Source organism: Emydura macquarii, unplaced genomic scaffold (assembly GCF_026122565.2).
Source record: "Emydura macquarii macquarii isolate MOO-44397 ecotype Brisbane River unplaced genomic scaffold, CSIRO-AGI_Emac_v2 contig_3477, whole genome shotgun sequence".
Taxonomy (NCBI): domain Eukaryota; kingdom Metazoa; phylum Chordata; order Testudines; family Chelidae; genus Emydura; species Emydura macquarii.
Window position 1 is genome coordinate 3,315,017 of NW_027133614.1, and position 14,726 is coordinate 3,329,742.

The 14,726-nt window shown below is 39.1% G+C and overlaps 1 protein-coding gene across 2 annotated transcripts in view; it reads left to right on the forward strand.

Moving 5' to 3' along the window:
• Nucleotides 1-14,726, forward strand: part of CUNH1orf21 (chromosome unknown C1orf21 homolog) — a 213,008-nt gene that overhangs the window by 185,114 nt on the left and 13,168 nt on the right. For both annotated transcript variants that reach the window (XM_067535186.1, XM_067535187.1), the window contains exons 4-5: nt 6,916-6,992; nt 12,668-12,728. In XM_067535186.1, coding sequence (XP_067391287.1) covers nt 6,916-6,992; nt 12,668-12,728 — 138 coding nt within the window. The remainder of the gene's footprint in view (nt 1-6,915; nt 6,993-12,667; nt 12,729-14,726) is intronic.

Sequence of the window (14,726 nt, forward strand, 5' to 3'; positions counted from 1 at the left end):
GCTGGCCTCGTTCACAGTCCACTTGGCAGCTATTTTGGCCTTCCATTACCTGCTAGCGGGGAGATCCCCGTTCTCCCATCCCATGTTGGTCGGGGTGCTCAAGGGGGTCGAGAGGCAGCATCCCCAGGTCCGCAACCCGGTGCCTCCCTGGGATACCAGCCTGGTCCTCTCGAGACTCATAGGGGCCTCCCCTTCGGAACCCATGGCTTCACGCCCTCTGCCGCGCTTCGTGGACGGGAGCCTTGCGGGCGGCCATTAACTCAGCTTGGGGGGTCTCCAACTTAAGGCCTTGACCTCGGAGCCCCCTTATACACTATTCTATATTGATAAACTGCAGTAGAGGCCATGTCCGGCCTCCTAGCCTGGGTTGGTTTCCGAACCTCGTTATAACCACGATTGATCTCTCCCTGTGTTTCCCAAACCGCGTGGTCTGGGTTTGGAGATGGCATTCGCTAGACGAGAGACGAACCCTGGCCTGTTACATCAAAGACACGGCCATTCCAGAAATTGGCGCAGCTCCTCGCCACGGGGGGGGGACCGGATGAAAGGATCACCGGTCTCCACCCAGCACATCTCCGCGTGGATCACATCCTGCATCAAGTGCTGCTAGGAGCAGGTGAATGTGCCGCTGCCGGGTGTCTTCACAGCGCATTCACCCAGAGCTAAGGCCTCCTCTGCGGCCTTCCTGGAGAGAGTGCCCCTGCAGGACATCTGCAAAGCAGCCACCTGGTTGTCGGTGCATACCTTCACGTCCCACTACGCCATTGTTCAGCAGACGAGAGAGGACGTAGGATTCGGCAGAGCCGTGCTGAGGGCAGCTCACCGGTAACTCCTACCCACCTCCGAGGTATGGCTATTTAATCACCTATATTGGAATGGATATGAGCAATCACTCGAAGATAGAAAACAAGGTTACTTACCAGTATCTGTTGTTCTTCGAGATGTGTTGCTCATATCCATTCCACACCCGCCCTCCGTCCCCGCTGTCGGAGTTGGCAGAAAGAAGGGACTGAGGGTGCGTAGGGCCGGCAGTGCCTCATGTGCTGCGGCATGGGCGCGGCACTCCAGGGGGCACCAGAGCCGGCCCTACGGGGGCTGCTAAGGGGAAAAAAGTTCCGGGAACCGTGCACTGTGGCGTGCAATCACCTATATTGTATCATCTGCATATTGCAGGCACTTGAGTTCATGTCCTCTGATCAGTTCACTTAGTGGTTCCATAGAGATGTTGAATAGGATTAGAGAGAGAATTTAGCCTTGTAGATCCCCACATATGAAGGGTCTAGTAATGGAGGTGAAATTTCCCATCACTACTCTTTGGGTGCATCGTCTAGGAAGGACTCAAACCATGTTAATGCATTACCCTGGATTCATGCCACCTCTCTCAGGTAAGGTGTCAGTATCTCATGGTCAACATTGTTGAACACTCCAGGAGGATTAGACTGGATATCTGTTCTCTTCACATTGACAGGAGATCATCCGTCAGTGCCACTGAAGCAGATTCAGTTCTGTGTCCTGGCCTAATCCAGATTGTGCTGGTTCTAGAATGTTGGCTTCAGTTATATGATCTTATAGTTGGCCTTTTCCTAGCTTCTCTATAAGATTGCTCAGGAATGACAGGCTTGACATGCGTATATGTTGTTGAGTACTGTTATTACACTCCTTTTTTCTACTATTGCTGTTTTTCATTGTGTGGTAATGCCCAAAGGCCCCAGTGAGGATTGAAGATCCATTGTGCTATGCCCTGTACAAACATGTCAGAAAACACAGAGTCCCTACCCTGAATAGTTTAAAATCTAGGGTTCCGGTTCTGCAAAGCGTTAGGGCTTGCCCGTATGCAGAGTTGCACTGGTTTAACTTATGGTTTGATTTTTAAACTGATTCAGTTAAACAAATGTAAGAGACTGTGTGGAAACTCGTATTTTGGTTTAATCCAGGCTCATTTTGGTTTAGTTTAATTTGATTAGTTTAATTTTCCTGATCCACACAGGAAAATTGCACCAGTTTAACTTAAATCAGTTTTCAAGCCAATATAGCTGAACCAATGCAAACCCATTCTTATTTCAGTTTAAAAGTAGCTTATTTTGGTTTAGTTTAAACTGAATGTGAACAAGTTTAAATTAAACTGAAATAAGCAACACTTAAATAATAATAAGTTTTTGTATAGACAAGGCCTCACTTGTGTGATTGACTTCATGCTTGTGAGTAGTCCTATTGACGTCAGAGTGCAAATTGCATAAAGTTCAGCAAATGCATATTTGTTATATATGCATATTACATATTAATTATTATCAGAATGGGTGCATAATTTAACTCAGCACACAATAAGTATGTGTGTATGGGGTGAGGGGTTTAACAACAGGCATAACAACAGGAGGAAAGGGAGCGAAGAGTAACATAAATAGCACTGCATAGTTATGTAGGCTAGCCAAGTACATAGCTTGTTGGTTCCAAATCATTTGTTTTTCTTGGTTGCTTACTTTTTTTTTTTTTAGTATTATAATCCAGATAATTAATTACTACTGAATTAATTTGTCTTCCAAATGACAGGAAATATTTGATTTATTTTGTTTATGCTTTGGAGAATTATTTCTGAAAATCTATTTTTATCACAGCAAATATTTGTCCTATGTTACAAAATATTATTGTTGGTAAATAATAGCTATAAACATAGTGGTGAGCCAGCTTAAGACAGACCCTCATAAGAATGAGTTGGGCTCGGTTTTTATTTGTTGTCTGTTTTTTTAATTCCTTTTCTTCTGCCCATTACTCAGCTGAGCAACAGATGGAGAGTGGGGAGGGGGGGAGAAGAAACATACTCTGATTAAATAAAATAATTGAAATTACCAAATCATTTAATTTTATTCATTACTGATGCCCATTTCGTAGGGTAATAGATCTTGTCACAATACCACAAGACTGGGAGTCAAGAGATCTGGGAATCTGTTCACAGCTCTATCGTGAGGTTTTCCGGAGTGACCTTGGACAAGCCTCTTAATCTTTCTGCACCTGTTTCATCATCTGTCACATGAGTATAAAAATATGTCCAGGAGTGTTGGGCACTACATGAATATTTTGTATGCTGTGGTTTCTATGTAAATACAAATTATTTTTTTCTCAGATCTTTTAATTGCTCTTGGTTGACAAAAGTTTCTTCTTAGAAGCTAACTAAGGCCTCGTCAGTGGTGGGGATTGTCTTGATTCCAGCCACCCATGTAGTTAAATTAGTGAAAACCCCAAGGGTAGACAAGGAAAGTTGTGATTTACACTGATGTAATTTATCCGTGCTTCAAACCAGAGTAAGGTGCAAATCACAGCTCTCCTTCCTTTTAATAAGGGTTTGCACTGGTGGTAAGAATTGGGGCAAACATCCAGTGGAGACATGGCATGTATCTTTGGGAGGAGTGCAAGAAGGGGTATGAAATGAGGTGTGGTATATGAGTGTTGGGAAGGGGAGATCAGAATTCAACTTCCATTTTCATTACTAGGTGGTGTGCACCTATAGCCACTGAACTTGCATACTTTGGGCTGTATTCTAATTCCAAATATGTGGTACACATCACTGTATGTCTCCAATATCCATTACCACATGCTGGCTAGCACAGCAGCAGATATTTTGGGATACAACAGCAAGACATGCTAGGTATATGAGACTGGAAGTTGACCTTGTACCTCTGTTTCTGATATGTGCCCAGCCTGGCATCTCTTTCCCTCTCATTAGCCTTGAAATCTACTCCTCTTCTCTTTCACTTGACAATTTTATCGGTTTATCATACATGCACACTTGCAAAAAAAAGTCATTTACAAATAACTGTTGAAGCAAGATTAAAAAATGCTAAGAAAGCAAGGGAACTCAGAAGGTGGGTTGCACCCTTTATCCTTATGCTGCAGCATTGTGCCATTGAATAATGGTGAGATAAGATGTAGAGATATGAGTAAAGGTCCAGGTTTCGGCTTGTTTTTTTCTGAATTTCATTAACTAATTTTCAAGTGACACACCACTCAGGCCATGTCTATATGTACAGCGCTACAGCGAGTCTGGTGAAGATGCTCTATATCAACAGGAGAGAGCTCTCCCCTGGGCTTAAAAAAAACACCTCCAGGAGTGGCACGAGATATGTCAGTGGAAGAAATTCTCCTGCCAATATAGTGCTGTACACAAAAGTGCTTATGTCAGTGAAACTTATGTTGCTCAGAGAGATGGAATATTCATACCCTGAGAGAGATAAGTTTTGCTAATGTAGGTTGTGGTGTAGATATAGCCTCAGTCTTACAGTCCTTTCAGAGAGGTTACAGTGATTTGCACCTGAAAAGGTATCGTGCGTGCATAAGTTGATGCTTCCAGTCCTTGTGGAATTATTCATTCAAGAATTAATTGTATAATAACCCACTTTTAAAATCCAGGAACTCACCAACCTATTTTTAAAATAGACTATAGAAGACCAAAAAAAAATCACAAAAAAATTAAATTTTAGTTTACACTTTTCAAAAATTGTTGCAACAAAGTAACAAAGATATTAGATTGATTTATTTAGTTGATAGACTGAAACATTTGACTCTGTTCTACACCATCTGTACTGTCAGATTTCTCTAATGCAAATGACTTTAATAATATTTAAGTTAAAAATGGCCATACTCTCTTCCAAATTTTGTCAAGGTAAGTGACACCTTGTATGCCAAGTTTTGGTTCATAGCAAATTTTTGTACTGAAAACAAGGCATTATCTTGACATACTGGCTTGAAGATAAGCCAAAGATTTTCTCCTGCCCCCTTCCCCCCTTTTTTTTAATGGATTTCTATACAGGACAGGACACAGTTGTGTACCTGCCCATAGGCGTATTGCTTGTTTTATTCCTTTGTCCCCTTCTGTCCTATTTTATGGCTGAATAGGTAAAATCTCCCATTACTGCTCTTTTGTTCATTTCACATCCACATTTGATTTTTTTGTTCTCCGTGTTGCCTGCTCTAATCTGCTGCTCTATGACAAATGCAGACCTACACTTGACTCCTGCCATTGACTTGTCTTTAATTTAAAGCTGTAACAGTTCTCTTCCTAAAGAAATTTCTTCAGTGATATTCCTTTCTGTTACCATGCCCAAAATTTTTTCTGCTGCTGCTTTACTTATCCACCCACCCATGTTTTGTGGAGTGGAAGAACTGAAGGGTGCATGTGCATGAGGGAGAAAGAAAGAACATGGCATTTTTAATAGTGAGCATCTGAGTGTGATCCTAGCATTTTCAACAAGGTGCTGAATTGACAGCCTGGGAGACAGAAGTCTTCTTTAACACCCCTCCCACCCCCGTTCTGAGGGAGCCAACTCTAGTGGTAAGAGGTTAGTTCAATTTCTGTGACCCTTAAGTATTTTGCCTCACCACCTCATTAAAGGTGCCAATCAAGGTGGATAAAATCAATCATTTTTTTAATTTAAATCACATTGTTTTGAATTTTTTTTTAAATCATCAATAAAATACTAAATTTCTCTCTTGTTTAAAAAATAACAGTTACAATTAAATCTCATCACAAACATGCTAAACCTACACTTACAGTCTCATTAAAATGAATTAATGGCTCTAGTCTGTCCAGCCTGACTACAAGCTCTTGCTTCTTGAAAGTTCTGGGCTTTCAGTTTCTGTTTGTTTCTGTTTCTCAGCAGACTAAAATCACCTGTGCAAAGGAAGACACAGGCTGGATAGGATTGTTGTTGTTCTGTGCTTATGTGGTGGTGGAGCTAGGCCAAGCAAAGCAGAGGAGTTAGTTAAGACACTGTCTTAAAGACAGAGAGCAAAGGATGGAGGCAGAGTAGAAAGGAACAGAGGAATGGACTGGAAAGAAAAAGGGAAGACCTTATTCAGTACACACTCAGCTTCCTATATACTCTTCATCGTTTGGTATTATTCACTCAAAGCTAAGACATCGACTGGGAGTTGAAAAAGCAGGAAAACTCGTATTTTTGTTTGTCTATGAATAAAAATGACAGTGGGAGTGGGGAAGATGAGAGCTAGCTGTAGAAGTTTTAAGGACATCGTACATTTAATGTTGTGATGTCTTCTCTGTTAGAGTTAATAAAATATGAAAATTAAAAAAAAAAAAAAAAAAAGAGTTTGACAGCCGTCAGCAGGCAACTCAGGAGACTGCTGCAATTGCAAACATGAAACATTTATGTAGCATTTAAGATTTAGTTTAATAAAATATAAGTGCTATTGTGTTTGTGTGTGCTTTAGTTCTTACCATTTCTAATGTACTTCTGCTGCATTTGCAGCTTGACACAGGTAATGAGCATTATGTACTATTTCCTAAACTAATAAAAATCAAGTTATCTAAAAAATTACACAAAGTATACCCTCCTAGGTGTTGTAAAATGCTGTATTGAGTTGTAAATTTACATGTTTTAGTGATCAGATTTGCACCATTGTATAAGAAATATGTGAAGTATAAATGGGAAACTTGATTTAAATCAATGATTTTTTCTTGGTGATTTAAATCAGTCCACGCTGCTTAGTGCTACTTGTGACATAATCACCTGTTTACGAGTAACTAGAATCAGATTTTGCATCGCTACTAGACAGTCGTCTGATAGTAACAGCTTTGATTACTATCAGCCTGTGTTAGATTTGAACCAGTGACCTGGAGGCCCAAGGTTTTGTAGCCTATTACTCATTCCCTGAGCCATCAGGTCTCTGTCATTTTTAACGAGTACATGTGGGTTGCTAGCTGTACTATTACAGGACCCATAGATTTCCTTTGGATTTTTTTATTTGGCTTCCTCATGTTAATGCTTAGTTTATAAATACCTGGAATTTTACAAATCGATTTCCAGAGACTGGTTACTGTATACTAGAAAGTAATATTCTGATGACAAATATGGAGAAAATGTGTTTAATAAATGCTAATTATATATGTGGTTTTGTGTCTTGCAGGAAAAAAGTGCCAGTTCAAATGTAAGACTTAAATCTAACAAAGAGGTCCCAGGATTAGTACATCAACCCAGAGCAAAGTAAGTTACGCTTCATAAATGTAATAGAATCAATGCTTACTGAATTAAAGCAATACCCCCAAAATGCCCAAACTTTGCCCAAGTAAAGGCTATGTTGGGAGCTTCCTAGCAACCAAAGGATCACACCTAACTTAAATAAAACAGAGAAGAATGCAGGCTCCTTCACATTTTTGATACAGATGGACAGCTTATTGAGAACTGCTCAGGACTTTAGCAAAGCTTTTGATACTGTCTCTCACAGTATTCTTACCAGCAAGTTAAAGAAGTATGGGTTGGATGAATGAACTATAAAATGGATAGAGAACTGGCCAGAGCATAGGGCTCAATGAGTAGTGATCAATGGCTCCATGTCTAGCTGGCAACCAGTCACAAGTGGAGTGCCCCAGGGGTCGGTCCTGGGGCCGGTTTTGTTCAACATCTTCATTAAGGATCTGGAAGATGGGGTAGATTGCACCCTCAGCAAGTTTGCGGATGACACTAAACTGGGGGGAGTGGTAGATACCCTGGAAGATAGGGATAAGATACAGAAGGACCTAAAAAAACTGGAGGATTGGGCCAAAAGAAATCTAATGAGGTTCAACAAAGAAAAGTGCAGAGTCCTCCACTTAGGACAGAAGAATCCCATACACAGCTATAGACTGGGGACCGACGAGCTAGGCAGCAGTTCTGCAGAAAAAGTCCTGGGGGTAACAGTGGATAAAAGGCTGGGTATGAGTCAGCAGTGTGCCCTGGTTGTCAAGAAGGCTAATAGCATATTGGGCTGCATTAGGAGGAGCATTGCCAGCAGGTCACGGGAAGTGATTGTTCCCCTCTATTCGGCATTGGTAAGGCCGCATTTAGAGTATTGTGTCCAGTTTTGGGGCCCCCACTATCAAAAGGATGTAGACAAGTTGGAGATAGTACAGCGGAGGGCAACAAAAAATGATTAGGGGGCTGGAGCACAAAACTTATAAGGAGAGGCTAAGGAAACTGGGCTTGTTTAGTCTGCAAAAGAGAAGAATGAGGGGGGATTTGATAGCAGCCTGTAACTACCTTAAAGGGGGTTCCAGGGAGGATGGGGCTAGGCTGTTCTCGGTGGTGGCAGCTGACAGAACAAGGAGCAACGGTCTCAAGTTGCAGTGCGGGAGGTCTAGGTTGGACATTAAGAAAATGTTTTTCACTAGGAGGGTGGTGAAGCACTGGAATGGGTTACCTAGGGAGGTGGTGGAATCTCCGTCTTTAGAGGTTTTTAAGCTGAGGCTTGACAAAGCCCTGGTTGGGATGATATAGCTGAGGTTGGTCCTGATTTGAGCAGGGGGTTGGACTAGATGACCTCCTGAGGTCCCTTCCAACTCTAATATTCTATGATTCGATGTTGGGGCATGCCAAGATGTGTAGTCTCTGTGCATGGCTGTATTACAGATGGAAGTACCCTTGAGGCATGCTGTACAATTCCATAGGTATTAGAAGGGTCACAGGCTGAATTTTAGCCACTCTCATGGTACCTATCTTGTTCTTTGCTTGATTTTCAAAGATGCAAAACTTTTTTCCCCTTGTTGAATAGATTTATCATGCCACACCTTACCAGAGTACCTCAGTACATTATATTCTCATTTCATAATACATTTGTTTACACACATTCACCCACACCCTAACCAGATGTTAATTACAAAGTTTCAGCCCAATGTTTGGGCTTAGGAGGATAGATAAACAGCATGACAAATTTAGGAATTAGACTAAACTACTAACATTTAAGATGATGATGGTGTTTGTTATATGCTGACAGCATGCTATGTGGCAGTCAGTTTATGCAACCCTTAGATTAAAGTTCTCTTGCTATTTCCTTTTAAATCAGTCAGCATTAAACACAGCACTGCCATGCCATATTTACTTCTTGTGACGGTAGTAGTGCCAGTATTAATAACTTGTTTCATATCTAAATCGCCATTACATTTTAATTACCAACTAAACTGAAAATAAAAGATTTCATGGTGGCATATATTTGGTACTTAACAGTGAGATTATAAAGCAGTGTTGTTGCATTCTAAGCAATAAAGGAGACACTGTTCTTTACTAGATATAAGAGCCCTAAAGATACAGTATAAACTTAAACTTGCTGCACACAAAGCACATTGTGCAAACTGTCACATCATAAAAACTTTCAAAAGAGTCCTTGAACTATAATGCAGCCTCTTTTTAGTCTAAGAAACAGCTATAAATGGGGAAAAAATATTCATTGGGGTGAGAGGGACAATTTAAAGCAGGTTCATGGATGTAAAGATACACTTGAGTACAGGAGCACAGCGTAGCTCTTCCTAGCTGGTGACTATCAGATTGTGTTAAAGGGAAAAAATTACTTTAGTCAGCCATCTGTTCAGATGCATCCAAGGCAGGAAGAGATTACAGATTTATTTTCTGTGTAATTTGATTGATCCATTTTTGTTTTCAAGCAGGTGTTTAAAAAGTCCCTACAGAAACCAGACTTACTGAAAGAAATGCACCTAGATAAGATAATATTTTTGACACTTACAGACAAGTTCTGTTATCGTTCTACAAAAATAAATATACTGTTATTTCTTATAACATTAACATTATAACAAAGTGACCTGATCCTGCCAACTTTTATACAACATTTATACTTATAGAAATAGGTAGTTCAATTGAATTTATATATAAATTTACACAAACTATTTTTGAATATTCGAGTACAACAGTTCTCTCCATCCAATACACAAACACCCAACTGTAATCAGTTGGGTATTTTAAGGTTTTATTTCTGCTTCTAAATCTCTTTTAGAAAAAATTACAAAAAACTAATATTTAACAAGTGAATTTTACACTTGAATATTTTTTTTTGGTAAAAATCTTTTTTGTTTTAAAAAAAAAAAAAAAAAACCCAATTTGAACCAAAAGTTATAAATTGAAGCATAAATTGAAGATTTTTAAAAATGATTTGTTGAATTAAGTGTACAACTAGAATCATGGAGATTCCTGCTACATCTAGCAGAACTTGGATGTTACAAATCAAAGCAAAGACTTGCTCACACATTTATCTTCTACACATGATTAATCCCATTTATTGGGACTATTTAAATGCATAAATCTTCTCAGGATGGGGACCTTGGGAAGTATAATGAAGCAAATAATCTATTTTGTACCATTGTATCTACCTAGGAATTCCAGATTTTTGTAAAACATTATTTCCAGTGGCACGCCATGAAACTTAAAATGCATATGCTTCAAGATAGTTTCAGATTTCTATTGTTGTCTAACACATAAATATCACAAGAAAAAAGATTATACAGACACTTGTTTGTCAGAAGCATTTTTTTAACGAGGAATACCCAAGAGTATGCCATCTTAGATTCTTGGGTAGTTTTCATTCTCTTCCAATAGTTCATTCACTCTTTGCTGTATATATTCCCAGTATTATTGTAATTTTACACAGTTCCATAGAATGTTAAGTCAGGATTTTATGTATTGCATCTCCAACACAAGGCCAATTTTACTGCCAAGTTATGCACTCCTGAAGGTAATGGTTTATAACAGTGACACTTACAGACTTTTAATGATAGAAGAATTATAATAAACTATTTGAATTATCTTTTTACCCACATAGCAGTAGATAATTTTTTCCCTGTAGCTAAATAATCTTCCTGAAAATTACATTTTTGGTGGGCCCTGAAAGTCTCTTCTTATTGTGTTGGAAGCTGGCACTTTGATAGCTGTGGAGGCAGACATGAATTTGAAATGCTCTTTCCTCCTAAGAAAATGTAGTATGATAACTAGGCTGTGGTGGGTATTTGCTCATTCTGGTTGTCTCTGTCATACTTTGCATGTCAATTGGGTTATCTGCTTGAGTTAAATTGCTACATTATCTTATAAATGATATATCAGAGTTATGCTTCTGTCTACACCAACACAGTGTGTGTGTGCGCTGTATCTCAAATAGAGAACTTCCTGTTTAGGTATGTGAGAATAGAATTTGTGGCCTATGTATATATGCCCTTACTGAAAACTGTTTGGCAGTGTAGTAAGCCTAATAGTTACAGAAAACAGACTTAGTGTAATTACATGAACAAACTGTTTTCTTTGGTTCTAAAACTTTGACAGTGTTCACTTTTTTTAATCTACTCTTTAAAATTCTCTCTTGCTTTATAAATTGACTCAGATTGTAATTTTACTTCCAGATTCCTAAGAACTTCTCTTTCAAACCTCTCTTTCATTCAAGATCCCAGCATGAGCAGAGCCCTGTATATTCTCATGCTGATAGCAAATACAGCATATATGCATGGCTTTGTTAGAAAAAGTACCATATGATTGGGTATTTGGGTGGGGTATTAACTTGTTACAGCTCAAAGGATCATGTTGAAAAGTCAAACCTCTGGACAGTCTGGAAGTTGAATGTAATAAGCTGAATCAGTAGTTAAATAGTGGCACTGTCAAACTGCAGTTTCTTTTTATGCTATTTTTCAATGCCTGGTATTCCGTTCCTTTCCCAGTGTGCCAGACACTCCTGTCTTAATTCAAATCCCACCTGAAAATTCACTTTCCTATGAACTCCACATATAGGCCTACCCCCATCAATAAAATGCTCTCATCACCCCATATTTTTTTTAAACCCTGTAAGCACCCTCCTGTGAGTGACCCTGTCCTTTTTTGTGTCTGTATTTTCAGATTGTAAACTCCCCTTGGGGCAAGGCCTGTCTGTTTTTTTGTGTGTGTGTGTGTGCGTGTGCGTGTGTGTCTTGTTCCATTCAAGTACGCTGTCAGCACTTTACAGATAACTAATAATAGTATTTTCCAACCCTGCACACTAATGCAAAACACGGTTTCACTAAAACCTGAGCCTCCTGGTGCCACAGAGTTAATGGAAGTAAATGATCTGAGTGTCTGAGAGCAGTGAAACCCCAGTCTGGGGATTAAAAAAAGGGAGTTTGTGCAGCAGATTCCTGACTATTTAACGTGAAGCTTGACTGTGGTAAGACTGTGCTCTACAAAAGGACCTTTCAGGGTGAATTATAAAATGGGCTTTAGTTTCACATTGTAGGCTTCTTATTGGTGTGATGGTGCATTCTGCAATCTTAGAAATCTTCAGTTTCAACACAGAGGGGTCTGTCAGTACTTGGCTAGCTCAGCCTCTGCCTCTGGAGTCTGTAGCTGCATATTAAGTTCCTGTAGTCTGTCTAACAAAAAGAAAAGATTCTGAAGGAGTTCAGTCTTCTCTTGATATGCGCACAATTCCTAATAATATTAATGGGAGTAACATGCATACATTAAGCAAATCCTCCTGTCCTTATACGGGCAAAACTTGCAGTCAGTTAATGGGCGTTTCCCCAGAATAAGGATTGCAAGATTGAACCCATTGAGAGGAAAACGGATAAGATCTGTTTTAGGATATAAGCCTGCAAAATGCTGAGAACTCGCATTGACTCAGCACCTTGCACCACTGGGCCCTTAGACAGCTTCTGACAGAATCATATACAGCTTTGGAGGGGGGAGATTTCCAGTGTTTATATATGACATTTGAAGTTACTATCATTGTTGGCAAATGCTAGATAAGCACAAAGTACATCTCTTTCCAAGTGGTAATCCAGAGCCTGAGACTGGCTCTTTAAATAATTTTGGAATACTGTATTAATTTGAAAATACATAAATCTGTGCCTATATAGACACTCTCTCCTCATGTCTTTCAGCATGCACATCTCTGAAAGCCAACAGGAATTCTTCAGAATGCTGGATGAGAAAATTGAAAAGGTAAATATCAAATAAATAAATATGTTTGTGTGATAACTACAGAGCACAAGCGATGACTGACATATAGGTATCTTAGCCACACGGAGGGAGGAAATCAGCATGGTATTTTTAACATTCCATGCTTTACCAGTCCTCGATGATACATCCGTTTTGGCTTCAAGCAGCCACTTGTTGGCACAAAGCATTATGGAGGTTAGTTGTCTCAATGATGCTTTTGTGTGCATGAGAAAAGGGGTAGGGGAAGAGATTACAGAATGAGAACAGTGTGGGAAGGAAACCTAATTTTGGAAAAGTATCCAAGGCCAGCATGAATGGCAAATTAAAGTTAATCCAAGCATTAAGGGAGGACTTGGATCAATTAATAAAACAGAATAGCAAAGCAGTTTTTTATGCCTCCTATGATTTTTATACTCCCTGGTATATTGAAGTTTTGTTTCATCTTTGGGAAGGAAATTTGAAATCTACTCCTGCTGTCAGAATTATCAACCATCATTCAAAGATCTTTCTTGAAATAATGCTGATGGTCTCAGTTTATTTATTGATGAGCGTTTTCAAATTAACCAGACTCAAAAAGCCATGAATACAGGTTGCAGGTATAAGTATACCTGCAACAGACTATCATTAGAGATTTTTCAGAGTAGTTAGGCACATTAATCCTCCTAGACTGTTTTGCAAATCTTAAAGAATATTTTATAGCAATCCTCATTTGAGAATCTTGGAGCACTTTACCGACCTTTATTAACAAAGCCTCATAGCATCCTTGTAAAGCAAAGTATTATTACAAGTGGGAAACTGAGGCATGTAGAAGCTAAATGGCTTATCCAGGTCACTCAGCACGTCAATGACAAATTCAGGCACTAGAACCCAGTACTCCTCTCTCCCTTTCCCTTACTATAATCACTAGTAGATACACTCTCATGAGTGCACTTTTTAGGCTTAATAATTTGAGATGAGGTACATCATATAATATAATCTTTCTACTCTCAAAACCTAGCTGAAGCAGAATTAAGTATACTTAAAAATTGTTATGATGTGTTAAGAGAATGAGAAGGTGTTGACTACAGCTTTACAGGCACCATTCTTTGCTCTGCAACTTTTCACATATGGAAAACAGATTCTGTGAATTTTTACAAGAACTGGCATGTTGGTTGATTGTGAACTTCTGCCAGTGATCACAGTACTTTTGAAAACTGGCGACATGCCTCACTAAGCAAATCGCTTATTTGTCTCAGGCAATAAATGTGTTTTTTATGCCCTGAAAAATCACATTTCATTTTGGTGAAAGGAAAAATGTAAAGGAACTGCAACCAGAAAAAGTGCAACATTTGTGACTGGACTATTTGGCAGAAAAGTTTTTAATCATTCAAGGATTATTTCAAGAATATTTAATCATTCAAAGAATGTGGTTTTATTTTAATCTGTGACATACCTCATTATGGATTTAAAAATAAACAATCTTATTCATCCACATTGCAGCTGCTTCTAGCCATAATAAGCATATTGACTTAATAAATATTTAGACACTTATTGCTTGTATTTTATCATTCTTCATAATATTAAGATTTGTCTATTAAACCGTAAGTACTGTAGTAAAGGTCATTTTAAAAGGTGGATCTTCCCTAAAGAATGGACTCATTCCAATGATTTTGTCTGTGTATGGGTTCATGTTGTCCTTCGTTGATTGGATTTGTTTCAGGAGAACAATAGACTCAATTCTCCAGACAAAGAACTTAGAACGGGGTGGACTCTTTGTTCTCACTGTTGGGCAGGATCACCTTCTCATGCATTTATGGAGGTCTCCAGTGCTCCTGATATTAATTTGTCCCAAGGGCCAGGAAATCATTTATGGGAACAAAAGTTACAATTTTTCTGATAAAACTGAATAAAGAAGACTTTTGCTTTTCAAACCAGTGACAACTCAAGAAGATTGGCATGGGTTACTGTACAGCTGGACCCTATATTTATGTTATTTGTCATGTGTCTGAGGAAATACTCTGT